The sequence below is a fragment of the Macrosteles quadrilineatus genome, unplaced genomic scaffold (assembly GCF_028750875.1).
Source record: "Macrosteles quadrilineatus isolate MER2022 unplaced genomic scaffold, UCM_ALF_1.0 Scaffold_8__2_contigs__length_117827958, whole genome shotgun sequence".
Lineage (NCBI taxonomy): Eukaryota > Metazoa > Arthropoda > Insecta > Hemiptera > Cicadellidae > Macrosteles > Macrosteles quadrilineatus.
In genome coordinates, this window is record NW_026542601.1 from 105,649,662 (window position 1) to 105,674,017 (window position 24,356).

A 24,356-nucleotide genomic window follows, 5' to 3' on the forward strand; every position below is an offset into this window, starting at 1 on the left:
ATGGCGCTGTCTCTAACAGACTTTGGTAAATTACTTCTCCCTAGAAACTGATACAATCCGCTTAGATATTAATCAGAGTAAAACAACCAATGGAGGGAATCTTTGTCTCCCAAACACCGGTTAATAATTCAAATTGTGTCGATTTACAGTCACTTCTTATTTACATTACCTTTAAAAAACTTCTATAGGAAAATCTTTCAGACAGGCTCAGCTAAACCATTAGGAACCATGAATATGGTTTTAGTTGAAAAATGCACGGTAAAATTAGTTATCATATGGTGAGGGTTTGTTAAATTAACGTTTTAAGCAAATTTGTATGTTGCTGTACATACCACATTTATTTGAAATAAAAAAATCTTCTTTGTCTTTTTACCATAGTCAATAATTATGTTACTTTTGAATCACTGTTGTCTTGTTGGTTAAATAATAATTTGCCATCGTTGTTTTTTTTCATAAAATGTGTTTACAAATATTAAAAACAAATCACAATTGAAACAACAAACATCATCGATCATAACTGAGAAATAACAATTACAGTTTACAAAATAAAAAGAGAAAACATTAAACATAATTTTGTAAGTGGATTGACCAAGAAACCCCAGCAAGTTGTCTTTGTTGAGACAATGTTTGTCGATCCTTGCCACACATTACATTAGAAGATCATGTTTACAAGGAGTCAGCTGATCAGGAGAAACTGTTTGTAAATGTGAGTGGATTTAGTTACAAATAGGTTATGTGAAAATGTAACGTAATGGCAAATTACGGTGGAAATATCAGTTAAATAAGATGGTATTTGCTGGTTTAAGGGAGGTTAAAAAGTTAAATATTGCTCTGAACTTAGTTAAAATACAGAAAGGTCTACCTATCCTGAACCCTTAGGTGTCCATCAAATTATTCTATAGGTGGGCAGCTGGAGTTGATGAATAATCCCAGGTTAAGACGGTGGTCTGGAAATGTAAAAAATTCGGTCCAAAATGGTGGAGTTTACACATTTTGTACCTAAATTTCCTTTGTAAATATATTTCATCACTTAAAATCGAAAAAGAATTTGTTGACGTGGGGTATTATAGAGGCCCCCCCCAAATTGATGGACGCTCGTACCTATACCTACTTTCTATATGCCCTAATTTTACTTAAAAATCTATCTTGCTTGCATAAAAAACTAGAAAAAAAAATACTTCAACTCTAGTAGTCGTTGCACAAGGGATCATCATAATTTGTATATGAACAATGAAGTAATGAGTTGATCAGCAATAATAAACCATCTGAAATGTTTAAAGGTTTAAAGGATAGACAAAAACGCAGTAGATACTTTAAAAATCATTGTAGTAGGTGGTCTGAATCAATATGTGGTGCTGACCAATTGGTTTATTGTACCGTTTCTGTTCCTAAAGCGCTTATAAATTGAGTAGCTTTACCGGTTTCTTTGGGTCCAATACAATTGTACCTAATAAACTTAAGTTGATAAAAAATTAAAAATCACATAAAATTAACAAATGAATCTAAATTATATAACACCGTTAACATTTTTACACTTCAAAACTAATAAATACAAAATTCAGAATGTTTAACAAATATTTTGCATAATATATTTTACAGCGTAATCGGATATTATTAAGTTATTAAAACGTAACGATTGCTATTTCAACCATGCATCTACAGTATCTCCAAAAAAGATGTTTAATTTAAATAGTTAAACTTATCAAACTTTTATTTAATTAATCGTTCAAATTTAATAAATTGTATTAGATCATTTATGTTACAATACATTCCCTAAATCTAAGGGATTGACAGATAAAATAAAACTCGACTCGTCTTTTTCATTGTTGCATATTCAGTGACAAAAACGTAAAATGCAGCAATTTAGAGGTCTTTGAGGAAGACTCCTATGACGTCACATAGTATCAGGGGATAATGACTACTAGGCGACAAAGACCTCTAAAGCCTCTGACAAAGACACGGATACGGAAATGATCAGGCGACAAAATGGCGGGAAATACCCGGCTTAACCCTTGCAAGAATGTAAAGTGTTAATTGCTGTGCAGTTGTAATAACGTAAGATGCTTTTAGTGGACCACTTTTTCATCCTTTTTTTGTTGAAAATTTTACCTTAAAAAAATAAGTATAGTAAATACATAATTACAATAATTATAAGAGATAAAATAAAGACAAAGTTAAATATGTGGAAACTATATTCACCAAATTTACAACCTTGGTTACAATATACTACCATTCAAACTTAAATATAACCAGCAAAATAAAACGGATATGTCACTTAGTGCCATGTGTTGATGGAAGACACATCTTTTGTTGATTAATAAATCCACTCCTGCGATACTAGCCTTGACTAAATTTGCGTATCGTTGCTTCAGTTTATTTGTCAAATTAACGAAATCGAGAAACTTTAGTACGATATGGTTGTATTTTCAATCCTTGTAAGAGAATAAAAATATAGGCTTTCCAATAATTAATTTAAAATAAACTATAAAATGAATAAATGAAATTTGACATGCCACTAACTAGAGTCAATCTTAAGTCACAAAAACTCTACAACTCGTCAATTACCATACAATGAATCGCTAAAAGAGAAAGCACAGGTTTTATAGAACAACGCCTTCCGAGATAATTCTTTTAAAAAATTCTCTCTATAGACAAATCCCTGGCCACATGTATTTTATTTCAAGAATTTATACTTCAGTATCCAAGATAAATGGTATGATGTAGACTAGAAAATACGAACTAAAAGGTAAATTAAGGGAATCTTACTGTCAAGACATTGAACAAAAAATATATAGTTTTAAATTATGATTTACTAGGGCTCAGTGTCTTTTGAACCAATAAAACTAATTATTGCTCATCTAGAGAATTTAGTGTGGACTCTAAATCACCTAGTCTAGTTTTTAGACAATTACGGAATCAACTGAAGCTAGAATCAAGTTTGACTCCCACTAGTTTTCCAAGTAACATTTAGCCAGAATCGTATCTAAGTATAATGTCATCTAAGGTTTGAATCTTATAGGGCCAAAACCAATACGCAACCAACCATCAAACAAATGTATAACCTAGATATGAATGTATATTTTATCTACATTTATATGTTAATCCACATTGAACAATCATCCTTATCCGAAATAAATAATCAAGATTAAAAAATGGAACACTTAAAATTTACTAAAACCTTTTACCCATTTTAAATAATTTAAAATGTCTTGTATAAAGACATCTTTATAGAGCAACATTTTAGCAGCTTAAGCATTTCTCTATCACTTTTCAAACAAAATGTCCATTTTCAAAACAAATGTGTTTAGTTTCTCTTTGTTTTAGTTTCAAGTGCATTCCTCAACACGGATTTTACAACCGAAATGTTAATGAGTTGTTTTCCTGTTTGAGTATTAATGAGGTGTCAAACTTTTACGTTCAATTTAGAACTAGTGTTTGCTCATCATTCTCGACAGTTTCGAAAATATTGATTTGCCTAGGAATAAGGAATATATAGCACAAAACAATAATAACTTTAACAAAGTGAGTTTTACAACATCCAAATACTTAGGTCTACTTTGATACATGTAAGTATTTTTTTAAGAGATATCATGGTACTTTAAAATAAACATAGTTATCCAACCAGTGCGATTTGTAAAGTTTGCAAGGACAACAAATCACGGGGAGTTCAATAAAATCTCCGTTTGGAGAATGAAAAGGCAATAACAGCTGATTTGTGTTATGGGATTGGACAAGAAATGTGTTTCGTCCAATGTTATACACTTCGAATACTTGAACATAGTTTTGGAATACAAAAGTGAATTCTAAACAAAACATATGTTTTAATACATACAAATTTTAAATTTTACAATATTGTTGAACTGTACAATAAACGCATCTAATTTTTAAGACTCATCCGAACAAGCATACTGTGAAATTGAAGGATGCATCTTTAAAAAATGAAATAAAAAAAAAGGAATGAAAAAACTAAATAAAACTAAAATATTTAAACTCAACTTCTCCCTTTAAGATACGAATTCAAAATTACTTAAAATTAATTAACTCAAAAAATGCTTCCTGAGACGGATATAGCTTATTTTATAAGAAAAATTAAAAATTAACTTAATAGTGAAATACATAAAAGGTGAAAACTTATGATGAATGAAAGAAATGATGAAGAATTTTTTTTCAAAACACTGAAAAGTACACTTGCATTTATTATTAGAACTACCCCTATATACTGAAGTGCAAAAAACAGTCAGTTGCAAAGAGAAAGTATAAAAATTAAACAGTTTCCAAACAAAAATGTTTTTTGTCCCTAACTAAATTATAGGTAGCATAATACGCTGCTGTTTGAAAATTATAAAACATTAATACAACGGTTTTTATATGTATTGAAGTTAAGTAAAATATCCCCAAAGACATGGAATCTGATATCCATAATAGAATCCGTAGGTACCCAAACTTAATAATTAAAACTGCCGGAGGAGACCATATTCACCACAAAACTAGGTATTCCACTGTAGTGTCGTCTGTTGTCTCCTCTAGATTTTACGAATATTTTATAGTTTAAGAAAAAAGTAATTGGACTGTTCAGTATTCCAATTGAGTTCACACAAATACAATAAAACACAGCTACAGAACGGTCGTGTTTATATTATACAATATGCAGTATATAGTTTGTGATTCAGTATGCTTTACGTTATTTTGATAGCAACACGTAATATTTATATAGGAATACCATATAGCTTTCTCTTTGTTTTCTCTTGATACTCTTTTTCCTATTGGGTATAAGCATGAATGGTGTCCAATAGAAAACGATGTTAAATGCACTTTTTACTCTAATTGGCGTAGCAAGAATGTGACAAAGAGTGTCCTCAAAGAGTTAATAAACACTTAAAATTCATAATCAATGACAATTATAATCATCATAAACCTCTACATTTTACAGTGGTAAAATTATCATTGATGTGATTTTGAATGGAAAGGTAGCAATATTAATACATCAGTTGCTGATTGTTGAAGCTAATTCGTAGTAAGAACAAAAACTAAAAACACTAATAAAATTTAATCAGACAAAAAATGTATGGAGAAACAAGTTTTGAACCAGCTGTAAGTGAATCTTCTCAGAGTAATGCCAAAGCTAGAGATTTACTAAGATTTATGTCCCCCAGTGAGGTGTGTGTCTTACTCTTACTCAATATGTGCTGCAATAAGCCACTGGTTATCAAGTTATTCTAGTAGGTGCTTCGTCTCATCAAAAACACAAAATCGTGGAATATTCGAAATTTGAATATTTTCTAATGTAGATATGTAGATTAGAATATTTCTTCTGACTTAGGTTCAAAAAAGGGGAAAATCGTCTCAATCAAATTAAAATAATATTCAATAAAAAATTAATTGTGAATATTGTATTTAACTTATTACTTTATATTCAATTTATGAATAGCTTGTGTCTATAGGTTTCAAATCATATATTAACGTGTCCTCCCTGGTGATTAGAGGTTATTAACAGTTCTTGTGTCATACTAATTGACATCATAAATAGAAGTGAAGACCTCAGTGAATACATGGCCTCCCTGGTGATATGTATGTGTCGAGACATGTTGACATTGAGTAGCTCTCCTCTCCTTGGAGGTTATTGACAGTTCTTGTGTCATACTAATTGACATCATAAATAGAAGTGAAGACCTCAGTGAATACATGGCCTCCCTGGTGATATGTATGTGTCGAGACATGTTGACATTGAGTAGCTCTCCTCTCCTTGGAGGTTATTGACAGTTCTTGTGTCATACTAATTGACATAATAGATAGAAGTGAAGACCTCAGTGTATACACGGCCTCCCTGGTGATATGTATGTGTTGAGACATGTTGACATTGAGTAGCTCTCCTCTCCTTGGAGGTTATTGACAGTTCTTGTGTCATACTAATTGACATCATAGATAGAAGTGAAGACCTCAGTGTATACACAGCCTCCCTGGTGATATGTATGTGTTGAGACATGTTGACATTGAGTAGCTCTCCTCTCCTTGGAGGTTATTGACAGTTCTTGTGTCATACTAATTGACATCATAGATAGAAGTGAAGACCTCAGTGTATACACGGCCTCCCTGGTGATATGTATGTGTTGAGACATGTTGACATTGAGTAGTTCTCCTCTCCTTGGAGGTTATTGACAGTTCTTGTGTCATACTAATTGACATCATAGATAGAAGTGAGGACCTCAGTGTATACACGGCCTCCCTGGTGATATGTATGTGTTGAGACATGTTGACATTGAGTAGTTCTCCTCTCTTTGGAGGTTATTGACAGTTCTTGTGTCATACTAATTGACATCATAGATAGAAGTGAAGACCTCAGTGTATACACGGCCTCCCTGGTGATATGTATGTGTTGAGACATGTTGACATTGAGTAGCTCTCCTCTCCTTGGAGGTTATTGACAGTTCTTGTGTCATACTAATTGACATCATAGATAGAAGTGAAGACCTCAGTGTATACACGGCCTCCCTGGTGATATGTATGTGTTGAGACATGTTGACATTGAGTAGCTCTCCTCTCCTTGGAGGTTATTGACAGTTCTTGTGTCATACTAATTGACATCATAGATAGAAGTGAAGACCTCAGTGTATACACGGCCTCCCTGGTGATATGTATGTGTTGAGACATGTTGACATTGAGTAGCTCTCCTCTCCTTGGAGGTTATTGACAGTTCTTGTGTCATACTAATTGACATCATAGATAGAAGTGAAGACCTCAGTGTATACACGGCCTCCCTGGTGATATGTATGTGTTGAGACATGTTGACATTGAGTAGTTCTCCTCTCCTTGGAGGTTATTGACAGTTCTTGTGTCATACTAATTGACATCATAGATAGAAGTGAAGACCTCAGTGTATACACGGCCTCCCTGGTGATATGTATGTGTTGAGACATGTTGACATTGAGTAGTTCTCCTCTCCTTGGAGGTTATTGACAGTTCTTGTGTCATACTAATTGACATCATAGATAGAAGTGAGGACCTCAGTGTATCCACGGCCTCCCTGGTGATATGTATGTGTTGAGACATGTTGACATTGAGTAGTTCTCCTCTCCTTGGAGGTTATCGACAGTTCTTGTGTCATACTAATTGACATCATAGATAGAAGTGAAGACCTCAGTGTATACACGGCCTCCCTGGTGATATGTATGTGTTGAGACATGTTGACATTGAGTAGTTCTCCTCTCCTTGGAGGTTATTGACAGTTCTTGTGTCATACTAATTGACATCATAGATAGAAGTGAAGACCTCAGTGTATACACTGCCTCCCTGGTGATATGTATGTGTTGAGACATGTTGACATTGAGTAGCTCTCCTCTCCTTGGAGGTTATTGACAGTTCTTGTGTCATACTAATTGACATCATAGATAGAAGTGAGGACCTCCGTGTATACACGGCCTCCCTGGTGATATGTATGTGTTGAGACATGTTGACATTGAGTAGCTCTCCTCTCCTTGGAGGTTATTGGCAGTTCTTGTGTCATACTAATTGACATCATAGATAGAAGTGAGGACCTCAGTGTATACACGGCCTCCCTGGTGATATGTATGTGTTGAGACATGTTGACATTGAGTAGCTCTCCTCTCCTTGGAGGTTATTGACAGTTCTTGTGTCATACTAATTGGCATCATAGATAGAAGTGAAGACCTCAGTGTATACACGGCCTCCCTGGTGATATGTATGTGTTGAGACATGTTGACATTGAGTAGCTCTCCTCTTCTTGGAGGTTATTGACAGTTCTTGTGTCATACTAATTGACATCATAGATAGAAGTGAAGACCTCAGTGTATACACGGCCTCCCTGGTGATATGTATGTGTCGAGACATGTTGACATTGAGTAGCTCTCCTCTTCTTGGAGGTTATTGACAGTTCTTGTGTCATACTAATTGACATCATAGATAGAAGTGAAGACCTCAGTGTATACACTGCCTCCCTGGTGATATGTATGTGTTGAGACATGTTGACATTGAGTAGCTCTCCTCTCCTTGGAGGTTATTGACAGTTCTTGTGTCATACTAATTGACATCATAGATAGAAGTGAAGACCTCAGTGTATACACGGCCTCCCTGGTGATATGTATGTGTTGAGACATGTTGACATTGAGTAGCTCTCCTCTCCTTGGAGGTTATTGACAGTTCTTGTGTCATACTAATTGACATCATAGATAGAAGTGAAGACCTAAGTGTATACACGGCCTCCCTGGTGATATGTATGTGTTGATACATGTTGACATTGAGTAGCTCTCCTCTCCTTGGAGGTTATTGACAGTTCTTGTGTCATACTTATTGACATCATAGATAGAAGTGAAGACCTCAGTGTATACACGGCCTCCCTGGTGATATGTATGTGTTGAGACATGTTGACATTGAGTAGTTCTCCTCTCCTTGGAGTTTATTGACAGTTCTTGTGTCATACTGATTGATACCGTAGATAACCTGGGGACCGAGCTTTGTTCGGGGAAAATCATTAGTGTTTTATGAGAGCAGTATTTGGTATTAAGTTCATGTTTTGTATTTTATCTACTTTGGCAGTATTTTTCTAAGCAATAAAATAGTAATAGGCTAAGAAAATCTCTATTCTGTAAACAAATACCTATTAAGATACTACATTTTATTCATTTCACAACAAATCGATTTATAAAACTGAATGGGCCTAGGCCTTATATGTTCATGAAAATTTTATAAGCTGAAAAATATGTTTTTGACTACTAAAATTTTTTTCTTTGGCCTCAAAATATCCATTAGTGAATTATACCGTAGGCTATACTTAATTAAATAAGTGACAAAACATAAAGGAGAATCACATTTTATTTTTAAAATAGGCAACTATAGTCACTTTAATTACACAACCTGTTATACTATTTGGCAAAAGATAATTTTTTAACTTACTTGTAATAAAGAGCATTATAATTTCTTTTTCTTAAATTTTTATGATGTCATTTCGGTGACGCCAATAGATGATTGACCCCTGTTTCGTTGATTATTACTACTCAGATACCCCAATTGGTGTTTTCAGCGTTTTCACTTCACGTTCGACCTTTTGCAAGTCAATTGAGTATTCAGTTCAGTATCACGTTTAATACACGCTTCGGTAACAATCTTACCACTTCAAAACGTGTTTTAGTCTTTCAGTAATTCCATAACAAAATTCGCACAACGTCTTTGTTTTGTGGTGTGTACAAACATATTATATTTTGAACACATGTGAATACATGTTAAAAATTTTCACGTATTGGATATTTTGTTTAGACTCTTTTAACATGATATGTTCCAATCATAATAGAATAGTTATGATATTATTATAAGGGTTTGTTTAGTTTTTTGTGTGTTTAAAAATTAACTTTGAGGATGTGTACAATAAAAAGCAAATCTACAATGAACTAAATAATAAATAAAAAAGTAATAGCACGTTATTCTTAACTAGTGTACCTGTTGCTTGAATTCGACCAATTGCTAAGTATTACAGGCGTTATTTTAAAACGAATAACAGTCATAATTTCTGACGACTTTAAAAAAATGTGACTCAAAGATTACCTTTCAAAACCGTAGAAAACACTCCAATATTCAAGAAAAAGAAAAGAAAGTGTAAACTCAAGGGAAAGACGGTAAAAATGTAGTTGTTTCAAACGAAGCGGCCAAACTTTAACTCTAGGTAAAATTTATTAATACTTAAAACTTTTACTCACCGGACTAACTCGATAATCATCCTGAAGATCAAATTGATTGCAGAAAATATGGAAAAGTCAGAACAAATAAAAATGCGAGTTCCCCTTCGAATTGCAGAAGTTCCTCTAAATTCGTCGATAAGGATTTGATAAAAAATACTTTTATGTTAAAATCCGCAAGAGTAGGTGAGGTTCATAGTTCTTATAAAAAGCTAACGGTATTTAATGTATACATGTTTATTAACCTGTGTAACCTGTCCCCATCAAAATCACAACAATGGAATAAAATATTTGTAAACCTAATTTTTAAAGCTGACAACAATACTTAACTTTTTATCAATAATTATGGTTATCATTTGAGAAGGGAACGCTACATTTGTGCGTATTTAACCCAAATACAGTATAAGTGAAGGATGAGTGCAGATTGGATTGATATGATCTGTGTAGCTTTGTTACTGACTAAGATCAGCTGTTTGATTAGCCATGACCATTTACCATCGATCTCTATTATTTACTTTTAGTTAATTACTGACTAAGAACAGCTGTTTGATTAGTCATGACCATTTACCATCGATCTCTATTATTTACTGGGTCCAGTTTCGAAAGATCAAAATGCTTTACACTTTTCTCGGGATTGAACCGGCAACCTTTTGAATACTAGGCGAGCGCTATAACCACTCAGCTACCCATCCATAGTAAGCATTACTATTACAAACATTGTACTGTACGAAAATCACAATTCGTAGTAAAATAAACTAAATAATATACCTAAAAAGTAACACACAGCGAGTAATGAATCAATATTTTTGTTCAAATTTATCAGTGTATACACTGTGGAAGGATTTGAATGTATCATTACTAATACAACTCAAACATATCCTGATCTGATTATTGACAGAGGTAATATAAATGGAAGATCTGAGGGAGAATTATATTGCATGTAGATGCGTCTACACTAATGTAATAGGATGCATTCTAGCATTGATACTTTGATACTCCGATCAAGAAATGTTACATGGAAAATAAAAGCAACCAGTTGTAGTCTAAATATAAGACATTCTCACTAGTAAATGTTAAATCCACGCATAAAACTCAAGCGAAGACAGCTTGATAGTTAAACATCATACATAATGTACAATTAAATTATAAAAAGCTCCTTATCTGATTTCTGCTCGGTATCTGATTTAAATATTGTGGTTTTTTTTGTGAGTTAATAAAATGTATTCATTAACTCATATAACTTAATCAGCAATATAATAAACCGATTATACGTCGTGACTAAAACATATGTAAAGGTATTGCCCCGAGCCTCAATTAGTTCTGACTGATCCAAACAAAAGGCGGAAAAAACATTAAAATCAGCAATCATATTTTAAAGATAAACCTATTTTGTTATCCCGCCATTTTGTCCTAATGTGTCAGCTTTAACTGATACTCAGGGGTATTTCTTTTACATATGTGTATGTTAGGATGGTTGAGTTTCAGGTTTGTAGAGTGTTCGGTGTGTCTAATATATTAATTCAAAAATAGGGACCTTTGTGTGGGACACCCGGTATAAAATATAACATAACATAAATTAACTATATTTTAGTAAGATCTCCAGATAATATTAATCCAGTGTGATGATTATGAATATAGAGACAAGTCTAAATGTAAAACTACCTTAGAGTCATGCAGTCTTGGTTCTTCTGCAGTATAGTAGTATTGGCAAATGTAGGCAAATGTATAAGTAACATACATTTAGGAAACGTAATACAATGGTAGTTATTCTTTGTGAAAAATATTATTACTTAAGTATTTAACTCTACTTTCTCTGGCAATAATTATGAAGAATCCTTAAAAATCTGTGAAGTATACCAGGTATCTAATATTGGTTATATTATATTAATACTTTAATTCGTTAAACTTAAATGGCGACCATATGAAGGTAGGTATTTTAAGCCAAGTATGAATGGAGATGAATGTAGGATGAGAGAAACTTGTTACTGACTAAGGCCGAATGTTCCTTAGACACGACTGTTAATTAATAGCCCAATCAGCCAATAGCAACCAAGGAACCTACATAGTGGAATCCGAACCACATTTTTACCTTGTAATTTTCGAATTGGTCAAATTATCAGGATAGTATTGCGGATAGTCATAGTAGACCTACTCTATATGTCGCACAGTTATCCTTCCTTTTGAGCAATGTTTCGTCTGGGTTTTGAATCAAGTAAACATATCTAAGGGTGTGCGTTCTTAACACTACTACTCGCGCAGGCAAATTAAATATAATTTTGATAATAGCAATAAGATATAGGCCTACTCAGGTAAATGTGTTAGTGCAATCAGCTAAATATTTCTGCGAGTGGTACTACGAGCTCTCAGCTATCGGATGTTACCTCTTCCTTAAAAACGCATTTAAACGCTATTTCTACATTTGTAAGAATATCTAATGAAGAAATGCGAAGAATGATGGAAAAGGGAGTCAACCTTCATTTATCTTTGTTTGTCACAGTCATTGGTTGTGATCAGAGGTTGACAGATTGCGCTGTTGATGGATTCAGATTCTGATCAATACGTTATTCACAATTTACAAATACGACTATTAAGGTATGAATAGAGTGAGAATTAACATTTTAATAATCAAATCAACAGGTTTTGTTATAAATAGGGAAATAATAAATTTACAGCTGATCCATATAGTCACTGATAAGTACAATTCAGTGATTTCACTAATTGACGTAAATTGTAAATAAATCGTAATTACAGTAATAAAGTTACACTTAAGTGAGGCTATATGTTTCATGATACTATAGGGCCTTAGTGACCCTTTTCAATTGATGCTCATGTTTAGCCACTAAGTGAAAACAAAATAAAATTAGGAAGGGTGAAAAATACACCTTTTTCCCGTGTGATAAACCACATGTTTAATTATTTAGTAGACATATTTAAGCTGACAGATTAACAAGCATTACAATGTCTTATATAATGTTGTCTTACATATACAGGGTGATCAACTCAAGGAGGCCACCATTAGGATATCGAAAACGGTAAGAATTAGAGAAAACTTTAAATAGGGGACATTCCTTTATGTTTTGTGGCAGTTAAAAATATTATTTTATTTTTTTTGAAATTCAGCCGCCATTTTCCAAAATAGCGGCCAACTTTGAAATTTCTTATGGAACACCCTTATATTTTATCATGTTTTCGGATAGAACATGAAATTTAAAAACTTTTTTATTTATGACATTTTTTCGAAAAACCCACTCGTTTAGGAGTTACAGCCTATGGAAAAATGACATCATATAGCTCATAAACAAGTAGGTTTATAGCGAAAATGCGAAGAGTAAATAAGTCAAATAAGTCTTAATATTGTATCCACATTCCATAAAGACCATAACATTCGTTAAAAATATTAATTTGGTTTTTTTTTAAATGGCGGCCATTTTCCAAAATGGCGACAAACTTGAAAAGTGGAAAACTGTGTATTTTATTAGGCACCTTAGATGTGGCCTCCTTGAGTTCATCACCCTGTATAATATATCAGCTGTTGTTTGCTACCGTTGAATTTTCCTGTGTCACCAAAAGTGTTAAAATGAACAAATCATAATAAAGCCATTGAAACAATGAATCACAATTGTTAGACGATATATTAAAAGTTTGTAAATGAAAAACACGACTGCAGTATAGTTACTATTCCCCAGGAGAAACAAAATTGAGTACCACTAAGTATTGTAAAGTAAAATTTCGTTTTGTTGTCTGAAAAAAAAAAACTATCAATACCAATACACATAATGGTCCTGATAAAAATTAATGATCGACAACAACAAAAACTTCTGTTGGTGTCACTTAGTGAGAAATGACTCGGACCAGTTTAAGTGACTTAACGGTTTCACAGAAGCCGTACTTTGGGTGAAAACTATCCAAATCGTAAAATGAAATACAGTATATGTTTTTACAATTTGTCAAATAATTAATTTTATCCTCCACTTGTTTACGAATGCTACTTCGGGCGTGGAAATTATTCCCACTAGGATATTTCTTTCTCCATTGGGTTTTAGGAAATATAATCTCGTTATAAGGATAAAAATATGTTACTGCCATAAACACGATGAACATGGTTTATAAATTCATTTAAACCAAAAGGTGCTAAATAAATTTAAAAATCTCACACCAGCACCTTAAACACACTCATGTACTCAGATTCTCACATATACTCATTAAGTGTACAGTACCAGGTACCCATAAGATCATTTACCGCATTTCCTAAGTCAAAAGAATAAAAAAATAAGAATGGATTACTTCCCACTTTGTTCTTATTCCGTTGCAAAGTATTCGTTTAAGGCAACAAGTTATTATATTGGTTCATTTTTGAAGGATAAGTATATTTTAACCAGTACTACACATATGTTAGGTGAATGATCAATTGTCTTTTAATATAATATAATGAATTTTAGTTTACTTTAAATAATATCTCAGTAATATCAAACTGCGAACGTAAAACTACAGTTTTAGTTTTATACTGCTTGAAGTTTTATTTTCTATTTCATTCAGACCCTAATAGATGTAAACAGGTACATAAAATAACATTATGCCATTTATTATTCAAAACAAGCTTTGAAAAGTTTCTCTGTAACTAAAAAAGTTTCATAAAAAAATGAAAACTTTATTTATCTGTGAAAAATAAAAAAATATGTAAGAGCTTTACAAACACTAGCTGTTACCAGTCGGAATTTTTCGACATAGCTTTACTTTAATTTTATTATAAAGTCACTTACACGTTTAAAGATAATATTTTGAAAGATAAATCGAATTTTCTCAGGTTTTTTTATCAGATCTTACATAGGTACTTCTTGTACATGCTGAAGCACATACTTATAATAAAATACTTGAAAAACTGTTGTACATCTTAGTGTTTTTTTCCGCGGAGTAACAAATATTATTTCAATACATACAGTCAGTTGGAGGTACCAAGTAGGCCATATCCATATCTTATTTCTTACCCAAATAATCCTGTCTAAAAACTATACACAAACTTTGAAACTTATTTCATGAATCATAATTTTCGTCCATTTCCAATATAGATTCAATATAAAATGCGTGGTTTCTTTTATTGTGCAAATAGTGTATATGTTTGATGATTAGGGAGTCATAATCCTATCGATCATATTAATGTACGACTGTTTATTTAATCAAAACACTTTTCAGTGAATAACATTTCATAAAATTAAAATAATTCCAATAACCATGTTTTTGAACGAACCATGATCTATTAACACACTTTTTATTAAAACAGTTGTATCTCTAATAACAAAATATGGAGTAAAAATGCCATTACATTTTTTAAGTTTCATAGACAATGAAGCAGTATGGTTTTACTAGAATACTACTAAACTATATAATTAAAGTGCAAATTGTAAAGGGGGAATTAATATCACAAGAAAATAACAGATACATAAATAACAGGGAGGACAGTTATCAGAGAAATTAATCCTCCAGTCGCTACGACGATGACGCTAAACCTAATTAATAACTTGGTAAACAACAGATAAACGTCTAAGTTTTCATTCGATAAAATAACCGTGGAATTGTTTTATAATTATTCAAAATGTATAATATTAGATCACAATATGTAGTACACAATATGTAACATCAATGATGAATATAAAAATAAAAGTTTAGTATTTCTGTCAACCAAATAACAGAGTTTCTTGTGCATAAATAGTAAATGATGTTAATTATTATTTGACAAAATCTTTCAGTTTGCTTCCTCATTTAGTAACTGTAAGCTCTCGGTTTTAGTGTGTCAGAAAAAACTTGTCCAGTCATTATTGTTTAAATTGTTTGTTACATAATGTAAGTTATAACGATAACTTTAAAAAAACATATCCACAGTGTTTCATCTACTGTATTATATCTATGTCCAACCTCAGAGAGTACATGACCCTCTTACGAATACCTTTTACTCCAGGACAGATTATAAAATCTAATTTCAACTCAAATTTAAGTTTCACTTTTGTTAATTATATTCAACTTTTTTTTATGGACGAATGAGTAGTAAGTAGGACGTTCAGAGATTTAGGAAACATATATTCATCATTTAACCATTAATGGACATCGTTAGTCATAAATGGTCCTGCAAGTGTACACTATTTAAAGGTTGCATAACACATTTAATACAAAACAGAATTAACCATAAATACACTATACGAACAGGAAACACTATACAATTTTGACTTATATCTTCCGAAAGAGCAGAGCCAATCAGGACAAATACTCCTTGTGACAAATGATCATGTAAGTGACGTCACCAGGTCACGTGATTAATCTATTACGTCACATAACAGCTGTTGTAAAGATCTATGAAGAAAAAAGTTGTACAAACTTATTTGTAAACAGATTAACCGGTTTTTAAGGTCATCTAGGAATTAAATATTGCATTACTAAAGTATGTTTAACAAAACAAAAATTTATTATAATTTGGATATCGTATTTATAGACGTAATCATCTAATTACTTCCGGCTGATCCAGTTATTCATGTCAAGCGATGAATATTAATGCAGTCCGTCTGATAATTATTCTCTATTCAAGTTCCTCTCCGACTGAGAGGCTTATAACTGGATTAGTTATTATCTTTCATAAATAAAAAACAGGACATTTCTCTGTATAACTTTTTTTAAACTATCAAAATAATTTGTTCTCAATTAATTTTTAATTATGGCACCGTAATTTAAGTTTTAAAAGTTAAAATCATCGTGTGTTTTATAGAACTGCTAAGTATTCGTTTCTTGAAATCAAAATACATTTCGAGCCATAATTGAATTAACATTCGTGATACAGTTTGTATTTTTATTTTAAAAGACAGAGTTAGGCCACAAATAAAAATAAAAAAAACATAAAAAAACATTTGAACATATAACTGAGACTTATAATTATCTTGTGCGAAATTATATGAAAATTGTTAATATAAGAAAATAACAGATCAACTACTTGAGTTTTACCGTTTGGAAAGCTACTGAGTTACTGTGGTTAAATGTATACTTTTTACGAATTATCAAATATTATTACCACCTTCAAGGCATTGTAAAAACAAGTTTAGGAAATTCAACTTATTGATACGTGTTTTCTATTTTCAAGACATTGTTCTATGGTATTAGTCAATTTCAAGTATTATGTGGCTATACGCTTCACTGACCACCTTCTTGTGGTTACTTTCAATGTAGAAACAACTTTAACAGCAAGTTGTATCTTTCTGGAGAATCGCCATTGTGCCTTGGGAGTCTGATGGAGCGACGGAAATCAAATTTTGATAACGTATCTGACAAAAATTTCCGTAACGTGAAATTGAAACACTTAGCTTTTAAAATGATGGCTGCATGCAATTGTATAGAATCCGTAGTTTTTGTATTGCTATGTAAGAGTAGAGAGAATATAAAAGATTAGAACAAATCTATCTAATCTATCATATTATAATTTGTGTAATTTAATGTAATCTAGAGGTCGTCCAGTGATCAAAAACTCGCCCAAAAATATGTAATGTAGGCCTACCGACTTCTCTATTTTCACCCCACGCTATAAATAAAACATGTGATTGGAATTTATTTAATTTGTTTTGATTTTATGTGTATATTGCATTGTTATTTCGTCACCAGCATGGCAGCCCATAAGGTCAATGTAATTTTTTTTCAAATTTCAAATTAATTTTTGTTTTTGAGCCTATTTTAGTTTATAAAGGGATTCTGCACATCTAGAGAAAAATATCTTTCTAACAGTATGCGTAGATTTTCACTGCGATGCACACGAGCTGAGAAAAATGGTTTTAAAAAACATTCTTGCCTATTAATATATAGACTTTCACTAAAATTAGGATAAAATATTGCTAATATTGGTTCTTTCATCAGGGACATAAGATTACCTTCCTTTTTTTCACAACTACAAATAAAAAAAAACTTGTAAAAATTTAAGTCATCAACACTTTATCATGTAAAACCACTGAACTTAGTTAGCTGAAAGTTTTACAGAAACATAAATTACATACCATATAGATGAGTGTAGGAATAATCACTTTTTATAAACCAACCTAAGATTGTACTCTGTGAAGTTCCAAAGTTCTAAGAGGATATAATATATTCTATTATAATGTACATATTTATAAAAAAAGAAACCTTAAAATTCTAATACTGCAGCTAGATATCTTTGCAGCAGCTTTAATCGAGTTGTAACTAAACGTACATAGCTTGCTGCAAAGCAAGGACCGGTAAAAGCTACTACTAATAAATAAGATGAAGCTTAATAAAATATATTGACCATTCGACAACAAAATTTGTTTGTCAATTGTTATGTTTTCCTTGTGTGTTTGTTGTGAACTCTAATATGTGGCGTTACACTGAAAAAGACTAAAGCAAGCAGGTCTGATGTATGTAGATGAAGGGATTGTTCCCCGTCCATTAGGTAATGACGGTTTTGTATGTGGTGAGAATAGGAGGGGGGGTTAGAGTATTTGGCTTTCGTTAATCAAGCAGTGCTCTTTTATTGCAATGATTGTATTCATATACTTACTTTTGGGTTTTTAACCATATGGGTAACCATATGTGTAACCATATTTTTAACCTAACCTAATCTAACCTAACTTAGCCTAAGATAACCATATACAATCTCTTAAATTTCAATACGTTGGAAATGTTTGACAAGCCAATAGACAAGTTTGCCATACAAATTAGCTTATAATGCTAAAATATATATAAAGGCCAGTATACAATTTCATTTAACTTGCCTATAAAGTATTAAGCGGTTCAATAAGTTCGGTACAATGCAAACAAATTAAATGTAAATAAAAAATAAACCGATAACAAAATTAGTAGTAAAATGATGTAATGTGATGTATATTTCCAAGCCAATCAAGCGATTAATTTGTTCAACCAAACGTTGTTTATTGTATAACTTTTGTAAAACTTTTGTAAAAATCACTGTATTTAAAAATGAATCCATTAGTCACGCACAATCTATTACATAACCTTAGTTAATATTAGTATTTTTCCTGAGATACTAAATACAATCTTTTTAACCACACTATGATGTTTGTAGCTGTTTTGCACGTTAATTGGTGGCTGAAAGTTACGTTTTGCTGGCAATGCCAGCTGTCATCGTCATTTGGGGACCGAGCAGGTGTTTACATCCCTAGGGCAGAAAAATCAGCTGCCCGCTTACTTTCTTAAAACATGAATGTACATTAAATACACAATCAGTATCCATAGCGTTGCAATTGAATTGTTTTATTGTCACCGCTGCCTAACAATTATTTATTATTATTTTTGCTGATTCCTCAAATTATTTCTTCACATAACCTTAAAGTTGTGGTTGTGTTGACTATCAGTGTGCATTATTATTGTGGTGAATAATAGCGTTCGTACCACGGACCAAAATGGTTTTGCTGGCTCGAGATAGCTTTTAAGTTCTCGACTACGAAATATACTATTCTTGTTTAATGTAGCACTTAAAATAAACCTTTTTAAATGTTTTACGCTTAATTGTTTAAGACTGGCTCTGTTTTATTTAAACAAGTGTACAATGAATGTTCCTCAAACAACCACTGATACAGCCAAATCTTTAAATGGATACGTTTATAAATACGTAAATCTGTTCCAGGAATATAGTTATCAATTCATTGCAGTTAAACTTTAACCTAATTACCTTTAAGCAATCATCAAGTAGCTGCTTGATTGTTACCAATTCACACAGGAGTTTGCTACTTGATTATACACAATACAGCTTCTAATTGTTGGTGACACTTGAGCTCATTGTGACACAACTATGACACAGACAGCTCAGTGTCAAAGCTAATCACTTTAGTCAAGTAATTAGCAACAGTGTTGTGAGGTTGTCTGCAATGTTGCAGTTAATTGGTCATCTCCAGGAGTACCAACTGTGACTGATTTAACCTCACCACTGAATATGAGCCGATTGTATTTATAGTTAGTACAATTTAGACTTTTTGTCATTGATCCTGTGGATACACTATTTAGATGGCGCTGTAAAATACGTCTTTGGTCGGTTTGACTTGAGTAATTCAGTAATTAGTTATTAGAAGAAAGTGCCATGTTGTCTTCTACCAAGGGATTAAAGATGCAGGCTACAAAATTAACTAAAGCTATTATCACAACAATTTTTCAATGACCCTTCCATAAAATTCCTATTAAAGACGTTTACTAGAGTATTGCATTGTAAAAATATAATCCAAATCAATAAATTTCTAAATGAAGCAGTAGAGAAAAACTGTTTTGGTATATTTAGGGAAAGATTAATGCAGAGAACTGTAAGTGGGTCTTAGGACGACAATTAATTGGCTCACAAGTATAACTTGCTGCTATGAAAATAATGAAAACGTCTACTACATCTTCATTGTTGGAATTTCAAAATAATTTTTGGAGTTAAATTACAAATTATTGAGCGATTTTCAATGTTCAAAAGATTTATTAGTTTGATTTCCCAAGGTTATCACACGACGAATAAAACATATGTTCTCAGTAGGACATTTCCACCTCCCTATATCACACTGGGGATGGGATATGACGTCATGAGTCATATGTTGGCGCTGCTAATACCGAGTCAGCACTCAGGGTTCATTCAAGAGATATTATATGTTGAAAATGTTAGTAAATATAATTATAAATCAATATTTAACACATGGACCACAAAATCATACTATGGTAAATAAGTTATTCATTTGTATACGTGTAGACTATAATAGTGAATACAGCTTTGCGATCTAAAGTGGTGGTGTATAACGGAACGATTATTTTGCTACGATTTTGTATTTTTGGCAATTTATTTCCAAAGAATTGTATAAGAGAGCATGAAATAGAAATTGAGAATACATTAAAGATTGCCTGTGGTGGTTACAGCAGGCCTACTAAACTAGCTGGGTTATAGCATTGACTATAACCCAATATAATATTGACTATATTTTTATATAGTCAATGGCTTATAGTGCGCACCTAGCAACTAAAAGGTTGTCGGATCGATTTCGAGAAAAGTAATGCGCTTTTTGATGGTTCGAAACTAGACCAGCTGTTCATGATCATTGGACTTAAAATAAATGATCCTAAATAATAAAACAGCTGATCTTAGCCAGACAAAGATACACACATCATATCATCTAAACGCATCCTTTACAATCAATGGTTGATAATTGACAATCAATATAAATCGGTAAGTAACCAGATGGTTGTTTTCAAACCCGAAAATTTCTGGTTTTTTCATGAAACGATTGATTCTATGCTAGATTCAATTTGTTACGGTCATTAATCTAAAGATGTTTTTTAGACTAGAGATTTTACGGTAGGCTAAAAGTAAGTACAACAAATCATAAGAAAAAAACACGCAACAATGACCATTCTTTCCCATACTATCATAATGTTAAGTATTATTAGATCAAGTTCTGTTAACTAGAATTTTTATACAATTCTTCCAACGAATATATGAGAATTATAGCAAAATTATCATATTTATATTGGATTAGCGGGAAGATATTTTGATGTTGAGGTTGCGAGGGGGATCACGTTAATGTAAAACCAACATCAACATTGAGGCGAAGGTTTGGAGTTCTCTTGATCCGGCCTTTACATGTTGTGTTGCATCACCTGAGAAATAAACCTCATACATTATAATGAGCGCAATACATCAGAAAGATTAGGCCGATTATCTTAAACTGAAACTACTTAATCACTATGAATTATTTTTAATGTTGCATTGTAATTGTTAAAATCGTCATCAATTGTCGATCGTTAGATTTATTGGTAAAGAATTTATAGTAAAAGAGAGTTACATTCAGCGTTGCAAAGTAGAAGACATTCAAAGAAGTATCAAGTAAATGTTACTGGAGAAGACTAAATAGTTGATGCATCAAATTACTTAATTTGCTACTTTTGAGATTTCTTAGTTAAAAAAAATTATAATTAATGCCATCGTAAATACAGAACTCACACTTAGATATTCTTAATGTAGTTGACATTTATTTTTAATGGTTTGATTTCTTACAAGTGCAATAGTGAAAATAGATTTATTAACGATGATTCACTTATGGTGTTAAGTACATTTAAATTGTATCCAGGACGGGTGACATTAACTAATGTTTTAACTAGGCCTATGTGCAAACTCTGACAGCTGGTCAGAGTGTATGGTCAGAGTCAGGTGTCCCCAAAGCTATTGTAACCAGAGCGGTTGGCAGGTTCATTGTTTAGGTTTAGATTACTTTCATTCCTATCTAAACTACAGACAAATTGGTCCTATCACTTTTGTGGCTGGCATGCGCCATTTGCGACCTACATCGCGTATAAATATATTAACACAGACAACAATGAAAACCAACTGAAACAGTTATAAAATAGGCTAGTAAAAAAAACTTTGGCAATGTCATTACAAACATTCTTATTGTATGATGTCTGTATTTATAGTAAATACAAATATTAGCCTTACAATTTATCGAACACATTATGGGTTGAGGCTCAATTTAGTCAGTTGAGTACATGGTTGTTTAAATTTTAAATACAATATTTTTAAATTTATACAACACCACACATACTAAAGTTTATTGTGTTGTTTGCAGTAAACATACTCTTGAAATATGTCTTAATGTAAAATATAATTGAAAATACACCTAACCTATTCACTACAGATTCAATTCCTTCACACTTAACGCATTACCTGTACCAAGTCATTCCCGAACAAAGTAAACGTTTAAACAACAATCAATCACAAAATAGACTATTAACGTGCGTTGCAGCATTGTTGATAGATTGAGAAACACTCGAATGTTTGATGAATAGATAGAATTGTAAACAACCATTAGCATTTAACAAAAGAAGGTTAATCATTCATCGGATTTTTGTAATGTATAAATTCAAATATTTTTGTGCCAACCGAAATGTTTTAGCATTTATTTAGTTTAGTTACCACAGTTATTCAGTAAGAGGCCCAATCAAATCAGTACCTCAAACAGGTTTAGTTACTCAACAGCTGCTTAGACAATGTGTAGACAACAATGTTGACTCACGTTATATTGTCTGATCTTTGAAGTGTGAATGAACACGTTATAAACTTGACTTGGTCCTTTGTCATACGTAACTGCTAGACTACTCTACTGGATTTTAGCATAGCATTCACGTCTAATATACAAAACTTACTTGCCTTTTATATGCTGTTGATATTGCAAATTGCCATGTTTGATTAAATTCTCATTTGCAAATCAAACAAAAGTAAATATAATAATAATAATAATAATTTGTTCATAATAGTTAACAAAATACATTGTATTTCAAACGTCACATTGAATAATATTTGTGAAAAAAACACAATACAAGTTATTATTTACATTTAGTCAGGTTGAAAATATTTCGAAAAAGTCCATACAGTTTTTTTTTTACACCAGTGCCTGAAAGTTTTCCGCGGTATTTCCTAGAATATAGACATTCCAGAGTTCATGAAATCGTCGATAGAGTACAGCACTTTGGACACCAAAAGGAGCTTTAATCGAGATTTTGTAATAGTTTTTTTCAGCATTTTTGATGCTGGCAGAAAGTTTGTTGATGATTGTTATACCATTCTGCGATGGCAAAGCTCAAACGCCACACTTATATGCTGCAGTCCGGTAACCGTCATCATGAAACAAACTGATTCTACGAAAGATTCAATCTGTTACGGTTATTAATCTAAAGATGTTTTTTAGACTAGAGATTTTACGGTAGGCTTAAAAGAAGTTCAACCAATCATAAGAAAAAAAACACGCAACAATGACCATTCTTTCCCATACTATCATAATGTTAAGTATAATTTGAGCAAGTTCTGTTAACTAGAATTTTTATACAATTCTTCCAACGAATGTATGAGAATTATAGCAAAAGTATCATATTTATTGGATTAGCGGGAAGATATTTTGATGTTGAGGTTGCGAGGGGGATCACGTTAATGTAAAACCAACATCAACATTGAGGTGAAGGTTTGGGGTTCTCTTGATCCGGCCCTTACATGTTGTGTTACCTCAACTGAGAAATAAACCTCATACATTATAATGAGGCATATCAGAAATATTAGTCAGATTAAACTGAAACTTCTTAATCTCTATGAATTATATTTAATGTTGCATTGTAATTGTTAAAATCGTCATCAATCGTCGATAGTTAGATTTATTGGTAAAGAATTATTCAGCGTTGCAAAGTACAAGACATTCAAAGAAGTGTCAAGAAAATGTACCTGGCGAAGACTATAGTTCGGCCGCTTAGAAAACGTCCTGCGCGCTAATCACATTACTAAATGTGCTACTTTTAAGATTTCTTAGTAAAAAAAAAAAATATAATTAATGTCATCGTAAATACAGAACATCGTGCCGTGAGCAACATTGTGGATAACTTTTATGCAGGTATTTAAACCACTTTATTGAAATATTGGTTATCCGGAGGCTAAATCACAATGAAATTTACATAATAATTAATACATTCAACTTAAATATCGACCAAACTAAATTAGGTATAAAACCAATTAGGAATGGAGATGAGTGTAGGATGAGTGGTGCGATCTTGTAGTCTCGTTACTAAATGTTGTTAAATCTTTCGCGTTATTTTTAGCATTGTTATATTTCAGAGTTAGATAGTATTCTTTAAAAAAATTCTTAGACATAAATTAGGATTTGTAAATGT

General features: G+C 32.2%; 1 protein-coding gene across 1 annotated transcript in view; it reads left to right on the forward strand.

Annotated features, from left to right (window-relative positions):
- Positions 1-24,356, forward strand: part of LOC129000640 (uncharacterized) — a 40,508-nt gene continuing 16,152 nt past the window's right edge. Inside the window, exons 1-11 of the mRNA XM_054427601.1 lie at positions 1-25; positions 5,866-5,967; positions 6,132-6,233; positions 6,398-6,499; positions 6,664-6,765; positions 6,930-7,031; positions 7,196-7,297; positions 7,462-7,563; positions 7,728-7,829; positions 7,994-8,095; positions 8,260-8,361. Of these exons, the coding sequence (XP_054283576.1) occupies positions 1-25; positions 5,866-5,967; positions 6,132-6,233; positions 6,398-6,499; positions 6,664-6,765; positions 6,930-7,031; positions 7,196-7,297; positions 7,462-7,563; positions 7,728-7,829; positions 7,994-8,095; positions 8,260-8,361 (1,045 nt within the window). The remainder of the gene's footprint in view (positions 26-5,865; positions 5,968-6,131; positions 6,234-6,397; positions 6,500-6,663; positions 6,766-6,929; positions 7,032-7,195; positions 7,298-7,461; positions 7,564-7,727; positions 7,830-7,993; positions 8,096-8,259; positions 8,362-24,356) is intronic.